Genomic DNA, 22,130 nt, shown 5'->3' with positions numbered 1-22,130 from the left:
CTTGGATACACCCTTGGACAAACCACAAACCATTGGAAAATATAAAAGAACTCACGAACTTCATCTGTCAGTTATTGTGGCCACCTCACTGCCATGATTCATACCATCTTGAGGTTGCAGCCTTTCCTTGGCACCAACATCAAAAATCAACAGGCGTTACTCCATCCTCAGCCTTCCAAAACAGGTCACGAGTCAATCCTCTCTTCCCTACAATCAAACAATAGAACCCTTGGCCTCTAGAAAGACATAACACGTCCTCCTTACGCTAGTTGTGATTCCTCTCTAAGATCTACATCTCCTTAGGGCAACCAATCTCCTCAAGTAAAGTCCATATTACTTGAGATGCATTGAACCTCTCCATAGGCTCTCTCTATTTATCCTTGTCCCTTGAGTCACCTGGGAAACCTCTAGACTTAGAGTTTTAGCCTCTTGACCCTTTAGAATTAATAATTCTTTTTTTAGGTCCTAAACCCACATCTTGGGTCCAAAACCCCAATTTTGGACCCAACCCCAATTTCCCAACCAACCACTTTTGGTGGGTTTTCCCTCTCACAAATACCTTCTGAGCTACCCAAAATTCCAACAATCCCTCTTAGTGAGGAAGGTATTTCCTTCAAGCTTCCGGCTCCATGATTCTCCTTGCATGCTCATGATCGTCATATCATGAGTCATGACTTTCCTTATGTAGCCATATTTGTCTTCGTATGTGCCACAACTTCTTTGTACTATGCCTAGCTTTATCTTGCATGGTGCATGACTTATCTTGCATGATGCATGACTGTCCTCGCATGGTGCATGACATTTCCAATGTGATCCATATCTGTCCTCGTAGGATCTACGACTTTCCTTGCACCACCATGAATGTTCTCTCATGGTTCGTGATTGTCCTTGCATGGGCTGAAAACTCCTCTATCTCGTTAGAACCTAAAGATTCAAACTTCCATAGGGCAACTAACAATCCTTCGTAGTCTCCCTCTGAAGCTAGACTCCCTCTAAATCTACACAACCTCCACTAGCTCACTCTGCTTCCTATGCACACTCTGATCCACATGCTCTTCAAAGTAGCTCTAATACCATGTTGAATTTTCCTTAGGCCCAAGATCTGGTCTATGGCTAATCACTAAGAACCCCAACTTTCTAGCACTTTGCACAGCGGAAATCTTTAGCAGTGAAATCAATCAAGTACAAAGAAATTTGAGCTCAAAACTCGATTATTTTATTAGTCAATCAATAAAAGAATCATGGGGCTCTCATATCAAGGATCATGGCCCTCGATCACTAGTACAACTAGCATACAAATTAGGGCTTGTGATTTTCTCCTTTAGATCTACAATATGTTCAATGAGAAAAGACAAGAACAAAGACTTGCTGATATAGCCCTTCTAGATCAGCCCTTTCAGTACACTTTTGTCTTGACACCTAGTAGATCTTTTGCCTCCTTAGTCACAGAGATTTGTCTCCCTTTTTGATCTTTGTCCAACTCAACTTCTCACAGTGAATTAGGTCCATCAAATTCATTGTACCATCAACTCTAAAACGCAGCTACTCATAGTCCCTTAGATCCTTCAAGGTGATTTTACATTCAGCCTTCAAGACACGTTGTTCACAACTTCGTTTGTGAATAGACTTCGAGATCTATGCTTAGCAACCCTTCCTAGTAGCATTCAATATGTCCAATCCTCTATTTACTCAGCCCTACATCACTGTGGCTTATCCCTCAAGCCTACACAGAGATGGGAACAAACTCGCTATAGATCCACGGCTCAGATTATAATTCATGATCTAGATCTCACAATGTGTCTTTGGGTGAAAATGTGTCTTACAACAATCTATATTCTACATAGGTGTCCTTGAAGATTTTTAAAGGACAAAACAACAAAGGATTCATTAATCTTTGTTTTTACAAATGTCATGTCTACATCACATTCCTGATGAGAAAAGAGGACCAAACTAGCAACTTCTAGTTTGAAGAGCATCTTGGTGGGTTAGAATGGGACTTCTAAAGCTTCTAGAGTATGCATTATATCTCATTAGAAGGTAATTATGAATAAAGATATCAAGTTTGATGGGGAATGTTTATTTTTATGTAGCATCGAGAGGTATTCCTGCATGCTAAGTGGCCTCCCAAATCAGCCAAGGAAAATTACAAAAAATAAAATTAAAAGTTTAATTTTTGGAGTTCATGTAAGCTCCAAGTTGACAGCGCAGCCCTGTTGGAAAATCAAGAGGCTTCCCGATTAGTTTAGATTTTCCTTTCAATGATCACTGCTTTTGAAATTAGTTGATTTCTTATTAATTTTATTATTTTGATTCCTTCATCAAACAATTACCATAACATGAACATGAAGATCATAGCAACAAAAAAACAGAAGATATAGGCTCCAAGACATGGGAAAACCCCTCCAAAGGGAAATCCAGGAAAATTCTCTTCTTATCAAAATCAAAATGAGATCTCCAAGACCCATAACCAGCCCTCTAGATGCCAAGTCAAACCTTCCTTTCTGAACAGCAAATCCATCATCAAGAGACCAGCAACAAGAGATGTACCAAGGTAGAACTTCCACACATTCCAACTCAAGAAGAATTTACTTCTTTCATACTCCGACCCTCCTCTTGTCTTTCTCCTTTCTACGATATTTCAAAGCAAAATCATCCAATTGTGTGTCCAAATGAGCTTCATCTCCCCTCTATTTAAATAGTCCAGACAGGTGCAAATAGACATGTCCATTGGGAGAGGGTCGAGTTGACAAGTATGTTGACTTGGAACCTAGAGGGGTTTTTAACCCAAAAATACATATTCAAAATTATTTTTCCTTTTTCCTTGCAATAGGTCCAAATAAGACTCTCTTTTGACTCAAAAACCTAGAGGCATGAAGAACATGCTTGTCTAGGAAAGAAATAATGGTTTTCTTTTTTTTTCTTTTGCTTTTTACATAAAATACATAATGGTACAAATATGAAGACTGAAACTAGTTACATTCTCCAACAAGCCCCACCATGAATGGATGTGACCCTTGGTCAAACCCACTTGACAAATATAAATACACAAGAAGTGTTAATTTTAGGATAACAATGGTATGTTCTATGCTTAAGAGCAATTTTACTTCAATTTTTTTATTAGCCCAATATCAATATCTATTTTAGCAATCACATCAACATGATAGTAAAATGCAGATAAAACATAAACAATAACAATAGAAGACAATCCAAGACAAGAGGACACAAGATATGGCACCAACCAGAAACAAACCCCAATGTGGGGAAACCCTTGATCAATTCTTCTTATAATTCTTCAAAAGTTCAACAAAGAGAGAGTACAATATATAGTTTTCACTTGCCCAATCAAGTGAAATCTAACCAGTCAAACAACAGTAACAGCAAACCCTAACCAAATAGTCAACACTGGTCAACAGGGAAGAATTCTTCCTCCAACTCAACTTGGTCAAACTCGGTCAACTCAACCTCCAACAGCTAGACAAATCAACCCAAAAACAATGCAAAAAAGTCCAATCAAATATAGTCAACGTTGCAACAAGCCCTGGGACAGTCAACTCTAGTCAAACAAAGGTCAAACTACCTCGGATTTCGTGCCCAAAAATGCGGCCCAAACTAAGATTCCTCACACAAAACCGCAATCAAAACAAGTCAACATTGGTCAATGCAAGCCAAAACGACCTCTTGCAATTTTGGTCAACACTGGTCAATGGCTGGAACAAAAAGCCCTTCCCTTCTTCGCATGTGAGAAGTGCCTCTAAAATTCATACCCAATCAATGAAGGAGAGAGAAGATTGTGAGTGAGTGAAGTGTCCAAATGAGGAGGCACCTTGTATTTATATGCAAACGTTGAGGATGAATAGACGTGACTATTGGGCTTCTGAACCTACATGAGTTTGTTGGCCGACCTTGACAATTTGTCCATAATCAAAATAAATTCATAATTCCATTTGTACATGTCAGAATGAGATAATCTTTAGATCAATCCTACACCTCTCGGAGAGAGGAATCCAATAAAAATACGAGCTATCCAATGTGAAGTTTGGCCCTAGTTGCCAAAATTAACACTCCCTCTCAACTAGGGAGAACTTCACCTACCACACTGTCTAACAAACTATACCATCCCTGTCTCTGCTCTACTCTGCTGAACCATGAAATAAGAAGAAATGATCGAGAATGTATCATACCATTCTCCACTGACCCAAAGTCAGTGTCCAATAATAGAGTGTGTTATACCACTCTAAATCGACCCGAAGTGAGTTTCCATTGATCCCAGATCAATATCAACATCCTAGCATAGGGAGTACGGTAGGACACAATGCATCCATCAGTATTACTATGGTCCCTATCCTCATTTCCCTACTCATTGGCCAGATGAGAGGTACTTCCCATGAGTCTCAAACTGCATGGGTAGGATGTGCCAGCAGCCTGCAGGAGAAGGTGAACCACTCATCCTACTCATATGCCATAGGAGAAGGTGAACCACTCATCCTATGCATATGTCACCACAGGGTATCACAGAGGAAGGTGAACCACTCACCCTGTACATCGCGCACCATTAGGGGAAGGTGAACCACTCACCCTATGGTCGCTACCAAAGCACAACATCCATCTCATACGAGACCCTCATAAGAGGGTCTCTCCACAACTCCAAGTCATTCATGGAACGTTAAGAATTTGACCTTCCCCAAGGGCTTCGTAAGAATATTGGCAACCTGATCATCAGTCCCAATTGTTGAGCCTTATTGCTCCTCGTTGTACCATATCCCAGATAAGGTGGTACCTGATATCAATATGCTTGGAGAGGTCATGAAACAAAGGATTCTCAAAAAGACGAATCCCACTCTGGTTGTCGCAGAAGATAACAGTGGTATCCAGCACATGTCCAAACAGCTCACTAAAGAGCTTCCTCAACCAAATAGCTTCACAGGACGCCATACTAGCAACAATGTATTTAGCCTCAACGGTGCTCAAGGCAACTGACTTCTGCTTCCTGCTCATCCATGATATCGAAGCAAAACCTAGAGAGAAGCAACATCTAGAAATGCTTTTACAATCCACCACATTGCCAGCCCAATCTGCATCAGAGTAACCATGGAGCCTCACATTCCCAGCAGTGTATCTCAGTCCATAAGTGATTGTGCCCCGAAGATATCTCAAGAGATTCTTGGCAACAATCCAATGTATGTGATGAAGCTCAACCATAAACTGACTCAATGTATTCACTGGAAAACATGGGAGTTCACCAAGAACAGCAGGGCCCCCACAAGTTGACAATACTCGGAATGATTTCCCAAATCGGGCCCAGCAACACTTCCGCATAACTTCTTGAAGTTAAGTTCCATCGGAGTAGTCACGGACTTGCAATCCACCATCCCAAATCTTTCAAGTATCTTCACAATATATTTTCCTTAAGAAAGGAAAATCTCACCTGGCTTTTACCAAACCTCCAACCCTAAAAAATAATGCATCAGTCCTAGCTCCTTCATTTCAAATTCGGAAGCCAACTCCCTCTTACATTGATGAATAAGAGGGTCTGCACCTGTCAGAAAGAGATCATCCACATAGAGTACCAAGATGAGAGGTCTATCATTCTCAACCTTAAAGTAAAGGTTCGGATCAGCTTCACTTCTTGTAAATCCCAGCTTCATTAGATAGTTATCGATCCTCTCATACCAAGCCCGAGGTGCTTGCTTCAACCCATAGAGGACTTTCTTCAACCTACATACATGTCTCTGATGCTCTTGAACTTCGAACCCCTCAGGTTGTTCTACATAGACTTCCTCCTTAAGTGAACCATGCAAGAAGGCAATCTTGACATCCATCTAATGTAGATTCCATCATTGCGAGGCAGCAAGGACTATAATCAAACGAATGGTGGTGTAGTGGGCAATTGGTGCAAATATCTCATCATACTCTACACCTTCCTTTTGAGAGAAGCCTCAAGCAACGAATCTGGCCTTGAACTTTGCAGCACTTCCATCAACGCCATGCTTGATCTTGTAGAGCCATTTCGAGGTGACAACAGATTTGTCCTTGGGTCTAGGGACCACATCCCAAACATCATTCTTCATAATCAACTCATACTCTTCGTGTTTAGCATCCTTCCAAACTTGGTGCTTTGCAACTTCTTCGAATGAGCAAGGCTCAAGTTGACCAATGGTGCTTATTGCAGTTAAGTACCTATTTGGCTTCTTGCTTTCACGAAATGTCCCCCCTAGGTGCAACATGTCTCTCGGCATCTTCGAGAGTCTCCCTAAGCCATGAGGGTCTCCTTTTTAATGAGGAGGGCTCATGCGGGGGTGGACCAATGGGATCCATTGGTCCTTCAACATCAAGCATCGATTCATCCTGCGATTCTCCCTGCTTTCCTGAATCATCTTCTTTGTCCTTCCTTGGAAGAGGAAGGTTACTAATCTTCCCAAGGGCATTATCCTCATCTAAGGTGACATGATGACTTATCTCCACTTCTCTTTGATCAGGCACATAGATTCTATATGCCTTAGAAGTTTCATTATAGCCCACAAATGTTCCTTTCCTCCCAGAAGCATCCAATTTGCTTCTCTTTTTTTCAGCGCATGAAAATATACGGGATTGCCAAAAATTCTAAAGTGAGAAACATCAAGTTTCTTACCAGTGAAAACTTCTTCGGGAGTTTTGGAGTCCAACGCTTGATGAGGGCATCTATTTTGAACATACACAGCGGTGTTTGCAGCTTTGGCCCATAAGAACTTCGAAAGGTTTTGATCATGAAGCATGGCACAAGTGGCTTCTACGATGGAACGATTCTTCCTTTCAACAACACCATTTTGCTCAAGAGTATATGTGGTAGTAGTCTCCCTCTTAATCCCAGCTTCTCTACAATAATTTTTGAACTCATTTGATTGATATTTGGTTCCATTATTAGTCCTCAATATTTTGATCTTCTTCTCAGTTTGATTTTCAACCAAAGTTTTGAAAGTACGGAACCATGAGAATACTTTGTCCTTCTTCTTCAAGAAATATATCCAAGTCTTGCAAGACAAATCATCCATAAAGATAGCATAATATAAATATCCTCCTAATGAGTTCACGGGCATCATACCAGATAGATCAGAATGAACCAATTGCAATATGTCGATAGTCTTGTTATCACTTGAGGGGAATGGTCCCCTTGTATGCTTTCATTCGACAAACCCATGACAAACACCTTCATGTTCTACTTTCAATTGGAGCATACCTGTCACCATCTTCCTCACATCGGGTAGAGCCTTATAATGTAGATGAGCAAACCTTTGGTGCCATAATTCAGATTTAAGTGATGTCTTGCAAGACATACCTCCCAATGGGATTCCTCCAACTTCATATAGGCTATCAACCCTTACGCCAAGTGTAAATGCATCTTTGAAATTTTTATTCCACACGTACCTTTCCATCAATGAATGATACCTTGCATCCTTTGTCCTCCATCGTCGAGATAGATTACAGGTTCTTCTTTAGATCGGGTACATATAGTACTTCTTGGAGATGAATGGTGTTACCTTGATTCAATTGAAGAGTAACATTCCCAACTCCCTTCACCAGATAGGTGGCATTGTCTCCAAGGATAATTTCCAAATTTGTATCCTTTTCAATCAGATTTGAAAGAGCTTCCTTATACCTAGTGAAGTGCCTTGAGGCACCACTATCAATCAACCAATTTCCCAAAGTGTCCAAAGGAGATGTAGTGGAGAGGGTAGATATAAGATAAAATTGTTTTTGCTTGTTATCAACAACATTAGATTCATCATATGAATAAAATCAGTCGTTTTAACTTTGGAACAGAGAGCCGAGAACTCCAGGCGCCGCAGTCTCATACATTTTCTGTTCGGCCGCCATGGCTGCCTCGAATACGACAAGTAAAAGCCAGCAAAAGGAAGGCGAGAAGAAGCAACGGCGGCGGCGGCAGCAACAGCAGCCATCGCCAGCGAAACGCCGCAGAGACCTGCGGGAGGATGAAGGCGAGAAAAATGAAGCGATGGCGGAACGAAATGCATCGATTAGGGTTTTTGGTGCTAGGGTTCTGGGAATGGGGCGTCTGAAGCCGAGCCCCCGCTCCCTCCAATGGCGCCGCAACAGGAAAGGCCGCAGGAATGGCCCCGGTATTGCTCACCCTGCAAAGATTCAGCAACAGGGTAAAACGAGAGCCACAGGAAAGGCCGAGGCTGTGGTGGTCGTCGGACGCAAATGCCGAAGATTATCCAGCATTTCGCACCGGATCCGCTCAGAAGAAGAAGAAAATCCAGCCAGGGTTAACAAAAGTCGTGCTCTGCCTCCCCGGAATAGTCGATACTCTGCATCTCATTTTCAGAACTTTCCAAGCTTCCTGGATCTGCCTAGAAGGAGCATCTGGGACCTCAATGTTTCAACCTCGTTTCCTCATTCAGGCAGCCGAGATCCTATTCATTTCCAGCAAGCGAGTTTCCAGATTCAGATAATTCTTCTGACAGGCAAAACCCTGCTCCTAGAAGTCACAGTGCGCCATCTCTCAAAGATTCTCGAACAGAGGTTGGGGATCCCTTCCTCCCTTCTGCGGCTCCTCTTTGTTGGTAAGCAGCTTGATTACAATCTGCCTCTTTCCTTTTATAATATTGAAAGAAATGCCACAGTGATCCTATCACTACGACTAAGGGGAGGGGCAGTCGGGCAATCCTCTGCCTCCAAAGGTTTCTCCTACAAAGATGCAGTTCATGCACAGCCTGCCAAGAAGCCTGCCCATTCTGCCGAGGCTCCCAAACCCTTCTTGGTGGATAAAATGGAGGAAACCCCTGCCATTGAAATCACTCATCCATCTTTGGATGATCAATACCAGACATTTGCAGAAACAGCCCTCATCTGCAGATTTAATGGCCTATGGCCCCGCACTGTTGATCTATACCAGTGGATCCATTCTAATTGGACCAACAACTGCAAAGTCTTCTTCTGCTCGAAAGGCTTCTTTATTGTAGTCATTGCCTTCAACGAAGATTACCAGAAAGCCTTAAAGGGGGGCCCCTGGTTCTGGGGATCAGCTGGACTTTTCCTCTCCCCCTGGTTCCCAGACTTTGACCCCTCCACTGCAGTCATCTCCAAGCTTCCTATCTGGGTCAGGCTTCCAAATCTCCCTGCGCATCTATGGCATTTTGCTGTCTTTCAAGGAATCGGAGACACCCTTGGCCGCTTCCTAGCAACAGATACCTCAAGGGGGGAGAAAGGATTATACACCTATGGTAGAATTTGCGCAGAAATAGACATCAGTAAAGGGCTGCCAGATCAGATCATCCTCAAAGTCGGGGACTTCCATTGGACGCAAACTTTGGACTATGAGAATACAGCCTTCAGGTGTCGCCATTGCCATCAGACAGGGCATCTCCAGAACACATGTGCAGCGTTCCTCGACAAAAAGAAGATTTTCACTCGCAAATCCAAATCCAAGAGTTGGAAACCTTGTGACAGACCCCCTATGGATGACATAGAGTCCTCTAGCTCTGATGAGGAGGACTTGGAAGTGGACGAGGAGAATTTGGAGCAACCGAAGGATCCGCCCTCAGCCAGCGCCATGGATCCTTCTGCGCCTCTGTTCTCGCAGAAACGTTCTCATGAGTCTTCGCCTTCTGATTCAGACAAGGAGTCTCCTCCTTTAGCTCAGATCAGTCTGCAAGTAGTTCCGGTCCAGCCAGATCCATTTGGTTGGGTCAAAGTCAGCAAAAAGAAAGGAAAAAAATGTAGATTGGAAGATTCTGCCCATGCTGGGTAGACTCCCTAGACCAGCTCGTTCTTTCTGTTCCTCTCTGTTATCTTCTGCTTGTGCCGTGGTTGTTTTTGGGACCGAGGTTGATATCATATCATTTCCGGCTCCCTTGCTCCTTAGCTTCGCTTCTTTGTAAGCTCTGTTTGTACCATATTTCTTTTCTTAATAGATTTAGTCTTAATTCAGAAGACAAATAAAAAAAAAAAAAAAAACACCATTAGATTCATCATACTTGGTGTTTCTTGATCTCTTGGGAGGGCGACCATTTCCTTGCTGAGGAGTGGGAGCATTCCTTTTTCCTTGGTTGTTGAATTTTCCATTCCTTTGATTGTTGTTGCCCCTGAAATTGTTGTTGTTGTAGTTGTTATCATCATGAGGTGTATCCCTTCTATTAGGACACTCCCTAGCATAGTGACCAAACTTGTTGCAAATGAAGCAGCTTGCCTTCCTTCCATTTTTGAAAACCGGCCTTCCTTGACATTGCTTCTTTGAACCTGCATTGTTCTTCTTTTTAGCATGAGCGGAGAATGCAGTAGGATCATGGCATATCTAGTTCCATCATCCTTGTTTCTTCTTGAGAACATCTAGTTAACAATTCTTCAAAAACCTGGAATCATGTCGTTGTTAGGAATAGTAGTGTTCAACATGTACCATTCACGAAGGAGTCCTCCAAGGGCAATGAGAGTAAGCTCCCTATTAGCAATAGCTTCTCCAATCGAAAGAAGATCATTTTTAGCTCAGTAATCCTCATGATGTAGGATTGAATATCTTCATTTGTTCCTTTCTTTGTATCCTTCAGTTTGTTCTTGAGGAAAAGAATTTGGTTGGCATTGCTAGATTTGAACATGCCAACCAACCTGTCATATATCTCTTTTGATGTGTTCAAATCGGAGATGTAAGCAACTAAATGCTTATGAATAGAATCCCTGATGATCTTCTTGGCTTTGACTTCACCCTTCTTGTACTTTGTCTTAGCAGCAGTCGGTGCATTTGAAGGAGGTTCTGAAATCTTTCCCAACACATAATCCATAACATCTTGCTCTTCTAATGTCAAATCAAGAGAAATCTTCCATGCATGGTAATCAGACTTATCATGAAGCTTATCATCAAACTTGAAGTAGGATGTGGAGGCCATTGGATCTTGTCTTTGATCAATGATTGCTCCTCTTAGTGATTGCTCTTCTCACTCTTGCTTGGGCTTTGTCTTCACCTCAACTTCGATACCATGTTAATTTTAGGATAACAATGATTGTTCTATGCTTAAGAGCAATTTCACTTCAATTGTCTTATTATCCCAATATCAATATCAAGTTTAGCAATCACAACAACATGATAGTAAAATGCAGATAGAACGTAAACAATAACAATAGAAGACAATCCAAGACAAGAGGACACAAGATATGACACCGGCCAAGGACAAACCCCAATGTGGGGAACCCTTTATCAATTCTTCTTACAATTCTTCAAAAGTTCAGCAGAGAGAGAGAGTATAATATATAATTTCCAATTGCCCAATCAAAGTGAAATCTGACCAGTCAAACAGCAGTAACAGCAAGCCCTAACCAAAAAGTCAACGCTGGTCAACACGGAAAAATTCTTCCTCCAATTCAGCTCAGCCAAACTCAGTCAACTCGGCCTCCAACAACTAGATAAATCAACCCAAAAACAATTCGAAAAAGTCCAGTGAAATTGGTCAACGAAAATCAATGTTGCAACAAACCCTAGCATAGTCAACACTGGTCAAACAGAGATCAAACTACCTCAGATTTCGTGCCCAGAAATGCAGCCTACCCAAATAGAGATTCCCCACACAAAACCTATGTCACAAGGTTTGTCGAACTTTAACCTTGAGGTTCGAATTCTAGCGAACCTTAAAAAACTTTTGAGGTTCGACGAACCTCATCGAACCTCATAGCCATTGACCAAGTCCATAAAATCAAAACTCATAACTTCATGTCACAACTCAAGCTTGTACTTTATCCTTGCAGTTTCCATGTCCTTAATAGCATTTTTATGATTTCTTGCTATTTTATCCTATAATTCATTTTAAATTAATATATATATATATAGACAAACCTAATGGCGAACTTCATCTAAACCTCGTCAAAAAATTCGAACTCAAACTGAACCTAATCATTGTCAAACCCGAACTCAAATCTGAACCATGTGACATTGCTCAAAACCACAGTGAAAACAGGTCAACACACGTCAAAACAGCGTCTTGCAATTTCAGTCAACATTGGTCAACGGCTAGAACAGAAAACCCTTACCTTCTTCACACGTGTGGAAAACTGCCTCTGAAATTTATACCCAATCAATGAAAGGAGAGAGAATTGTGAGTGAGTGAAGTGTCCAAATGAGGAGACACCTTCTATTGATATGCAAACATTGAGGATGAATAGACGTGACTATTGGGCTACTAAACCTACATGAGTTTGTTGGTCGACCTTGACAATTTGTCCATAATCAAAATAAATTCATAATTCCATTTGTACATGTCAGAATGGGATGATCTTTAGATCAATCCTACACCACTCAAAGAGAGGAATCCAATAAAAATATGGGTTGTCCAATGTGAAGTTTGGCGCTAGTTGCCAAAATTAACAAGAAGTCATCATCATTTTGACCAATCCAACAACACAACATCATCTATAAGAGATATCCGCACATTTGAACAAGGAGGAAGCTTTCACCAAGTTTGACAGAGTTGCAATTTGACCAAAATCTAACCGTTGACTGACGGTGACAGCACGGATTTCTGACCATAGACCGAGTTGACCACAAATTGACCACAAGCCAAATTTTGACAGTTGACCAACGTCAACTTATTTGGTTTTGGGTGATATTTGACCAAATTTGACTCTTATCTTGGGTCTAGATTTTGGCATAGATTTCTAGAATTTTTTATGTAATTTTGAACTTTACTGAAGAACAATTCTCCTAAAAGAAAAGTTGTTGGGTTTTCTCCCAAGTTTGGTTTCCAAGGGAAATTTGTTGTCTCTTTTGTGCATGGTTGTCTCTTTATGTTCCTACTGTTTTTCTTTATATATAGTTGAGATTTTTCTGTGTATAATTGGTCAAGGATACCAGTAGCTTAAAAGGAAATTTGATAAAGATCATCAGGAAGTAATTATCAGATCAGAAAATCAAATTCTACTAGTAATTCTTGTAGAAAATTCAACATGGTATCAAAGCCTTGTTGAAAGAATAGCCACTAAGTCAGCCTAGGAGACAAGTTGTCCAGTGTGAAGTTTGGCGCTAGTTGCCAAAATTAACAAGAAGTCATCATCATTTTGAACAATCCAACAACACAACATCATCTACAAGAGATATCCGCACATTTGAACAAGAAGGAAGCTTTCACCGAGATTGACAGAGTTGCAATTTGACCAAAATCTAACCGTTGACTGAGGGTGACCACACAGATTTCTGACCATAGACCAAGTTAACCACAAATTGACCACAAGCCAAATTTTGACATTTGACCAACGTCGACTTATTTGGTTTTGGGTGATATTTGACCAAATTTGACTCTTATCTTGGGTCTGGATTTTGGCATAGATTTCTAGAATTTTTTATGTAATTTTGAACCTTACTGAAGAACAATTCTCCTAAAAGAAAAGTTGTTGGGTTTTCTCCCAAGTTTGGTTTCTAAGGGAAATTTGTTGTCTCTTTTGTGCATGGTTGTCTCTTTATGTTCCTACTGTTTTTCTTTATATATAGTTGAGATTTTTCTGTGTATAATTGCTCAAGGTTACCAGTGACTTAAAAGGAAATTTGATAAAGATCATTAGGAAGTAATTATCAGATCAGAAAATCAAATTCTACTATTCATTCTCGTAGAAAATTCAACATGGTATCAAAGCCTTGTTGAAAGAACAGCCCCTAAGTCCGCCTAAGAGACAAGTGTTCAACAGCTTGACTATCTTTATTTATTACTCAAGATTCACTATGAAAGGCAAGGTTCAGAAAGAAGTTATTTTAAGGCCAGAGGGAGCTGAGGAGAAAATATGTGTTTCTACTCTTTCAAGAACTATCACAACTAGCAGTTAATGGTTTGTAGACAGTGGTGCCTCTAGGCACATGACATGTTTTCGAGAAACTCTCACAGATTTGACAAAAAGAGACTCAGCATTAAAGGTAGAATTTGGAGACAATACCAAGCATGCAGTAAAAGGGGTTGGATGAACCACATTTATTCTAGAACCTGAAAACTCTATACACATGAAAGAATTCTTATTTGTAATAGATCTGAAGAAGTTCACTAACTCCACTTTAGATTCAAATTTGGTAGATCCTACTACGTACAAACAGTTGATCAAATATTGAAGTTATTAATTAACACAAGGCCAGATATTTTTTTGTAATAAACATCTTAAGCTAGTATATGGTTGAGCCGAAGCAGATACATTGGGTTGCAGCAAAACATATGTTGAAGTATTTACACAATATATTTGGACATGGTTTGAGATATGTCTCAAGAGGTGAAGTGAGGGAGGTGAAGTGAGGTTACAAGGACATACAAATTCAGATTGGGTTGGAAGCGCAGAAGACAAAAAGAACACATCAAGATGTTGCTATAACGTAGGATCTGCCATGATAGCTTGGTTCAGCAAGAAGCAAACTTCAATAACACTCAGTGCAACAAATAAAGAATACGTTGCAACCAGTGGCACAAATCAAGTAGTAGTGTGGCTTCTGAATCTACTTATAGGGCTATTCGATCAGGAGCTTGAGCTGACCATGATATTTAGCAATATTCAAAGTTGTGTCAAACTTTCAAAGAATCCAGTTTTTCATGATAGATCAAAGCATATTGAGACCAAATATCACTTCATTTGAGACATGGTACAGGAGGGGGCAGTGGAGCTCCAATATATATGCACAAATGAGTATATTGTCGATATTTTCACCAAACCTTTGTCTAGAGTGAAGTAAGTATACTTCAAAGACAAGCTTGGAGTGATGCCAAATGCCTCCCTTGCTGAGAGGGAGAGGTGAGGTCGACCAGAGGTGAATGTCCCAAGGAATTTATATGATTGGACAGATCTTCTCCTGAAAAGCCAAAAGGACTTGGCTACTAGAAGGACTTGGCTAAGTCATAAAGGACCACAAAAGGTGAATAGTCCAAAGGCAAATTCTCTCCAAATAAAAATTTTAATGCCTAGGTTAGGGTCATGACTAAAGGAAATTGATACATTTGCCTTAAGAACCATAAAGGACTTTGGCCAACCCTGGAGGAGTTACATTGCATGAACATGCATCAATATGGCAAGCTCGTGAACTTTTCTCATGAAGGAGAAATCTCAGCTAACAGTAAATATGTTGCAGAAAATACCCCCCTTGCAGAGGGAGTGTTGATTTTTATGTAGCATCGGAAGGTAATCCCACATGCTAAATGGCCTCCCAAATCAACAAGAAAAATTATGAAAAATATAAAAATTAAAAGTTAAATTTTTGGAGTTCAAGTAGGCTCCAAGTACAAGTCAACCCCACCATGAATGGGCATGACCCTTGGTCAAACCCACTTGAAAAATATAAAGACACAAGAATTCATCATCATTTTGACCAATCCAACAACACAACATCATCTAGAAGAGATATCAGCACGTGTGAACAAAAAGGAAGCAAGAATCTGAAGTTTGATAGAGTTTGACCGAATTGCACTTGGACCAAAATTTGACAATTGACTCAGGTTGACTGCACAGATTTCTGACCACGGACTGAGATGACTGCGGACCTTGACCACAAGCCAAATTTGGACAGTTGACCAGCATTGACTTCTCTAGTTTTGGGTGATATTTGACCGGGTTTGACTGGCATCATGGGTCTAGTTTTTGGCACAGATTTCTAGACATTAAATTTTGAACCTTGATGAAGAACAATTCTCCTAAAAGAAAATTTGTTGGGTTTTCTCCCAAGTTTGGGTTTCCCAAGGAAATTTGTTGTCTCTATTGTGCATGTTTGTCTCTTTATGTTCCTACTGTTTTTCTTTATATTATTGTTGACGTTTTTTTGTGTATAATTGCTCAATGATATTACTGGCTTAAAAGGAAATTTGATTCTACTATTCATTCTTGTAGAAAATTCAACATGCATGATCCTCCAATCATGGAATTCTTTAGAAATGACTGGGGAGGTATAGGAACTTACTACCCAAAAGGTTGATCCACAGATTTCAAGAAAAACGGATTTAGATCAGCAAGCTTCCAAAGATACAAGGGATGCCCCTTTACCATCTAGTTGAGCCACAAAGCCTAGGTGGCTTACCCAAACATTACAAAAGGAACGAGAGCAGTTGGAGCTCTTTTGACTTCATTCAAATAAGTCATCCTCCCAAGAAATTCCCAAATTAAGTGGCCCTATCTTCCAATATTGATGAAGACCCTTCTACTTTTTAGGAAATATTGGGTTCACAAGTTTGGTGGGATGCCATGGTGGAGGAATACAATGCCATCATCAAAAATGATGTGTGGAAGATTGTGCCTAAACTAAAGGGGAAATCAATTATTGTCATTAAGTGGTTGTACAAGGTTAAGCACGTAGTAGATGGTAGCATATCAAAATTCAAACCTTAGTTTGTGGCTAGAGGGTTCTCCCAAAAAGAGGGAGTTGACAATCACAAGATTTTTGCTCATGTTGCCAAGTATACTTCCATCAAATTCATTGTATGTTTAACATTAGACCTTAGTTAGCATTTCTATCATATGGATGTAAAGACAACATTTCTCAACGGTTTAATTGAGGAGGTGTAATGAAATCAGCCATAAAGCTTTGAGGTGTATGGGCATGAGAACGATGTTTATGGATTGCAGAAGGCCCTTTACGGGTTTAAACAAGCACCATGTGCATAATACTCCAGGACAGATGAATATCTTTCAAGTTTGGGTTTTATCAAGACAAATGCAAATACCAATCTTTACAATTTGGTTGATGATTCTAATCTGCTTGTTTTAGTCATGTACGTAGATGACCTTATGCTTACAAGAAATTTTGAGAAACTCACAGCATAGTGCAAGGCAAGGTGGCAAAAGAATTTGACATGAAGAGCATTTGCTTGATGCACTACTTTTTGGGTCTAAAGGTTTGGAAGAGTCTAGATGAGGCTTTCCTTGGATAAGGTAAATATGCAGTAAAAATTCTGAAGAGATATCAGATGATGGACTGTAAGCCCATGGTTACTAGGACTCCTATGTTAGCAAATCCAAAATCATTTCTTGATTCAGATACAAAGTTGATTGACCCATCTATATACATATTACAAACAATTATTAGGTTCCCTCATGTACATGATAAATATCATACTTGACATTTGTTTTGCAATAGTCAGTACATGGTGGAACCTACTCAAGTTCATTAGGTTGCTGCAAAACATGTGCTCTGGTACTTAACTCAGGACCAGCATATGCAGCCACGTCTGCTAGTTTTGGAAAAAAAGGCAGCAAGATTCCAACTATGAACTCAGCTACAGACACATCCTCGCTGCGCCCCCCCCCCCCCCCCCCCCCCCCCAACAGACTCCAACTATGAACTCAGCTACAAAAACATCCTCCCCAACCCCAACACCTAGACCATAGAGCATCTCATTTCTCTCAGCAAAAATTAATGCATCTTCCCCCTGAGCCGATAGAGCACCTGATTTCACTCAGCGAAAATTAATGCATTACTAATCAATGCTATATGCATGGCATGCGCAGGAAGAGGAGTGGACCGACATTTCTTATCCCCTAAATCCTCTAGCCTTCGTTCTTTCTGTTCCCCTAAATCCTCTAGCCTTCGTTCTTGTCTCACTCCCATTTCCACTTCTATTTCCTATTTTATGGTAAGATAGCATCCAATTCATTCTCAAATACATCAGGCAAGGTTTGTTTTAAATTAACTCATAATTCCAATATATATTTTCATTTCTCTATCATCAATTGGGTCTAACCTGGGCAGGTAAGTAGAGGTGTTAACCTCCCCATCATACTATCCTCAGAACGAAAGTACCTAGTGAGTTTCACCAAAATATATATATATATATATATATTTATTACACTACACCTCTTTAAGTCTTTACAGATATTTCCACTAGCCAAACTCAAAATTAGACACTAGTGCACTAAATCGCAATTCTGAATGGTCTTTGTACCAAAAGGTAAGAAATAAATAAAATTGATATGGCTAGAAATCAAAAGCTGACTCATTACCAACAGGGCCTTGATTCAATATTGAGGTTGGTAGAGTATTAGGCTATTCACCAGTATTCCATTGTCGTTGTGATCTACCTCACTCAAACGGCATGTCATGGAGCTGCGCAAATTTGGCAGAATCGTAGCCAAAGGAAACCCCTGTTATGCGGTCGCGTGAGTAGAGTATTAGACCATTCACCAGGGTTCCATTATCACTTTGTTTTACCCCACATAAACAGCATGTATGAGGCTGGGGGCCGCTGGCGAATTTGTCGGACTCAATCACCTTCAGAACTAGCACCTCAGCCAAACTTAAGGCTAAGAAAATCGGTGTCAATGCGGTAACCAACGAACAACCAACCTCGAGGCCTGTTTCTTAAAGCAGCTTCAAAAATAAAGAAATAAAACACAAAAGTGCAATTATGAGCAAAAAATTAAAAACATGTCTGGAGAAAGCAAATGCCGACACATTCTAGAGAGACAGGATATGGTTCAATAGTAATCAACAGATGATGAGGCTGGAAACAAGTGTTCACAATTACAATTTCCCATCGGACCCGCGATCTAAGCTGAAGGAGATTAATATTATGTGTGGGCAAAACCCAAACGCAAAAACATACCCGATGTGAATGTGAATGGTGGCCACTCAGCACGATGGTCTTAATCTGCGATTTCTCCGTCTCATCCTCATCCTCGGGAATAACATCCAGAGTCCCCCGCCTCTGCGGTTTCCGCCGCGAGACGAGCTGCACGGTCTTTGTGAGAATAACTGGCGAGCCACCACAGCATCCTGCCACATAAACCTCCAGGGAGGGAGGCCCCGGTGAGAAATCCTGCTGCTGCTTACTCAGTTTGCCAAAAGGGCAACCCCCCGGTCCTATGGCCGAGCAGCAATCCATGCTCCATAATTCCTTAACCCCCGAATGGTCAGACCCCTGTTCTAGCCTCTCCAGAGCGCCGCAGAGTAGCAGGGTTTCTTCATCATAACAGACCTCGAAATCTAAAGTCCCGGTGGTTCGAACACTGTCCGTGCTCACATAAGTAGCCTCGGCCGATTCCTTGTCGACCCTGTCCCTGCGTAGGGTCAGGGACACAGACTCCGCTGGCGGGATCCTGGTTCCATTAATCTCCAGGGCGACACCCACGGTCCTATGGTGGTGCCGCAAGGTCAGCGATTGCGGGGCTCCTTCCAGAGGGCACGAGCTCACCCGGACATAAAAAAGACGAACCTCGAAGCATCCTCGGGCCCCCGATGGGAGTGCAGCGGGTTTCTTCTTCAGAAGCGCACCAGCCCTTGGAACCGTGGGCTGAGCCTGGCCATGGGCGGCCTTGTTATTCTCCTCATACCAGTCCATGCCCTGATAACCCTCATGCGAATGATGAATCCAGTCCTCACGCTGCAAACATCCTCTCGCAGATCTCAAACGAACAAGGAGGAGAAATTCTGTGGAATTCTAAGAGTAACCTGCAAGAATTGCATTATTTTTATCTAGGACTCCAAATTTGGACTAAATCAGATTGCATTTTCTCTGTGCCTTCAGTCAAAAGTTCTCACCCAACGGTGCCTATCTATGTAACTACGTCCCTCTTTTCCTTCACCTGCCTTGGGATTGATGATGATAAACTTTGGTGCTTCGGCATGCCAGGTGCCACGTGGACTGTTGTGACAGCGTCTAGCCCATGGACTTGCCATAAAGGGCTGTGGCCACACTCACGGTCATTTTCGATAATGACATGTACCAGATCATAAAATCCCTACAAAAGGCTCATCCCGGGAAAAAATTTAATTGTGAGACTTAATGGTTACGTGTTTTTTACGAAAAGATTTTTCAAAATTTATTATGGATAACACAAGCCTTGAATTCAGTTAATTTAAAAATAAAAATTGCAAAATATAAATTAAAAATAAAAATTGCAAAATATGATTTGTTTTTGTTTCAAGTTTATATAATAACAGTATTTTACTTTTAGCTTAAATAAATACTTTACGTATTTAAATATTTTATATAAATATTCTAAAATTTAATTAAATTTTATATACTATAAGATAAATATACTCATTTAAAATTTTTTAAAGATATAATAATGAATTAAAAAATAAATATAATTTTTTGAAACTAAATGTTATTTATATGAATGGAAGTAATTTATGGTTCAATTGGTTGAGTTGTTGTTGCTAAGTACATCGCCTAATAAGAGGTCATGAGGTCAAATCTCCTTGACACCCTTGGGGTTAGGCCTTGCTAGTTTGGTCGGCAAGTAGATCCCTTGGGGTTGTTCTACCTAGATTTTCTTGTGGATGCTAGCGGCCACCTAATGTCCATGAACCATAAAATAAAAAATAAAAAATATTTACAAAGGTATAATAATGAACTAATCATAACCTTTTGAGAATAAATGTTATTTAGGTTAATGAAAGTAATTTGAGCATAACAATGAGCAATGGATGGTGGTTTTGTTTTATATCTCAATCTATATCACTTTTTCAAAGTAAAGATTGGCCTAGGTCTAAGGATCAACAAGAGAGCAGAACTTCTTGCCTATGAATATTTGTTATTGTTGGCAAAAGAGAAGGGATGTTCGAGGATTCGTATTTTTGGGGATTCAAATCTAGTTGTAAACTAGATTAACAACATTTTTTCTTGCAAGAACATTTTACTTGGGCCTATTATTGAGGAGATTTCTTATATTATTGGTTCTTTCACATCTTTTATATGTTTGCTTGTTTACAGGGAATGAAACAAGGATGCCAATTGTTTATCAAACAAGGCCTCAATCTGGAAAAAGATAACTGGGTCATAGTCAAATAAAATTATGATCTTTCTGATGAGTCACACAGTTGTGTCTCAAGGACCAACTTTTGAACCATACAGATGTCAGATTTATGGGCTACGAGATCTTTTTTGTTGTTTATGTTTCATATAATATTTATAGTTGCTTCATATCATTTTGATGGATTTGTTATTTTTGGGATCCTTTTTACTCTTAGAGTATATGTGTAAATATGTGACAATGATGTTCTCTCTTTTTCTCATGATCTCCATAGGATGTTCATTGTAAGTTATTTTTGTAGAACTCTCCTTTAGATTCAAGAGATGTATTTATTTGTCTTTTTATTGGAGGTTGAATGTATTATACTCCTCTATGGAGGATATTTTCTGAAATACACATTTTAGTGTATATACAAAATGTAATCTCATCTTTTTACATTAATGAAATTATGTTATTTTTCTTTGGAAAAACAATGAGTCATCAAATACTCTACAATTGTCATTAATCATAACCTTTTGAAAATAAATGTTGTTTATGTGAATGGAAGTAATTTGAGTGTAACAACGAGTAATCAAATACTCTACATTTTCTTTATCCAACCAAGCAAGTACTACATACTACATTGAAATGTAATTACATCGAAGTTGTTGCTTTTTGAAATGGTTCACCACCGAGTTTCATCTACCTTCATGTTTTCCACCATTGAATAGAGCAAACACCGGTCATTTTTTTACACCGTTGGTTCAAGCAATTGTCATTACACCCAACGAGGCACGTTGTTCATGCTCCGTCAATTACTAGATCGAAGAATTAGGATCTGTAGTAGCAGCTACAATCACCCTCCAAAAAAATTCCTCTGCTTCGATTTTGGAGCCTTCCTTCTTATCCACAGGAACTCATATCGCATTGATCCAGGTATTCATGTTGTAATTGAGACATATCTTTTTCATTTGTGCTTGTGCTTGCTTGTTTTCACACTTAGCTTATCTTTCTAAGTCACAAGTTGATCTCCCAACTTGGTCTCACAACAGTTCTGGGCTTGCATCCAAAAAATGTGCAATCCTTGAGGGCAAGCAACCTTGATGATAAGGATTGCTCAATTTGCACTAGCAGTCTTTCTTGAGCTCAGAAATTGCACAATCATGGAAGGCAACCTAGCATTGAGCACAGGAACTGTTGAATCCCTCACTAAGCTCAGAAACTACACAGTGCACTAAGCCGGAAAGTTGCCTTGTTCCTCAAAACTGTGCAGTCTTTCCCAACAGTTGCCATGGCAAGTTTCCCCGAAAAGAAAGAAAACTAAAGGGAAAAAAACATCCCTAGGAAGTAGGGATCCATTATTAGTATCCCAGAGGAGACACATTTCTATTTTTAGAAGTTTCCGCCAAGTGTCGCTTTTTCCTTGATTTTAGGCATGCGTGTCATAAAACCTCATTTGCTCAAAT

The 22,130-nt window shown here is 40.2% G+C and overlaps 1 protein-coding gene across 1 annotated transcript in view; it reads right to left on the bottom strand.

The window, feature by feature from the left end:
- LOC149186781 (uncharacterized protein At1g01500-like) overlaps window positions 1–19,509 on the bottom strand; it is a 28,660-nt gene extending 9,151 nt beyond the window's left edge. The window contains exon 1 of the mRNA XM_089411122.1: window positions 18,534–19,509. Coding sequence (XP_089267248.1) covers window positions 18,534–19,268 — 735 coding nt within the window. The 5' untranslated portion in view covers window positions 19,269–19,509. The remainder of the gene's footprint in view (window positions 1–18,533) is intronic.
- Between the last annotated feature and the right edge of the window lie 2,621 nt (window positions 19,510–22,130).

Source organism: Pinus tabuliformis, chromosome 3_1 (assembly GCF_031772625.1).
Source record: "Pinus tabuliformis cultivar Carrire ecotype Pingquan chromosome 3_1, CPIR1, whole genome shotgun sequence".
NCBI classification, from domain to species: Eukaryota; Viridiplantae; Streptophyta; class Pinopsida; order Pinales; family Pinaceae; genus Pinus; species Pinus tabuliformis.
The sequence above is the reverse complement of the archived record's forward strand: the minus strand, read 5'-3'. Positions and strand labels throughout refer to the sequence as shown.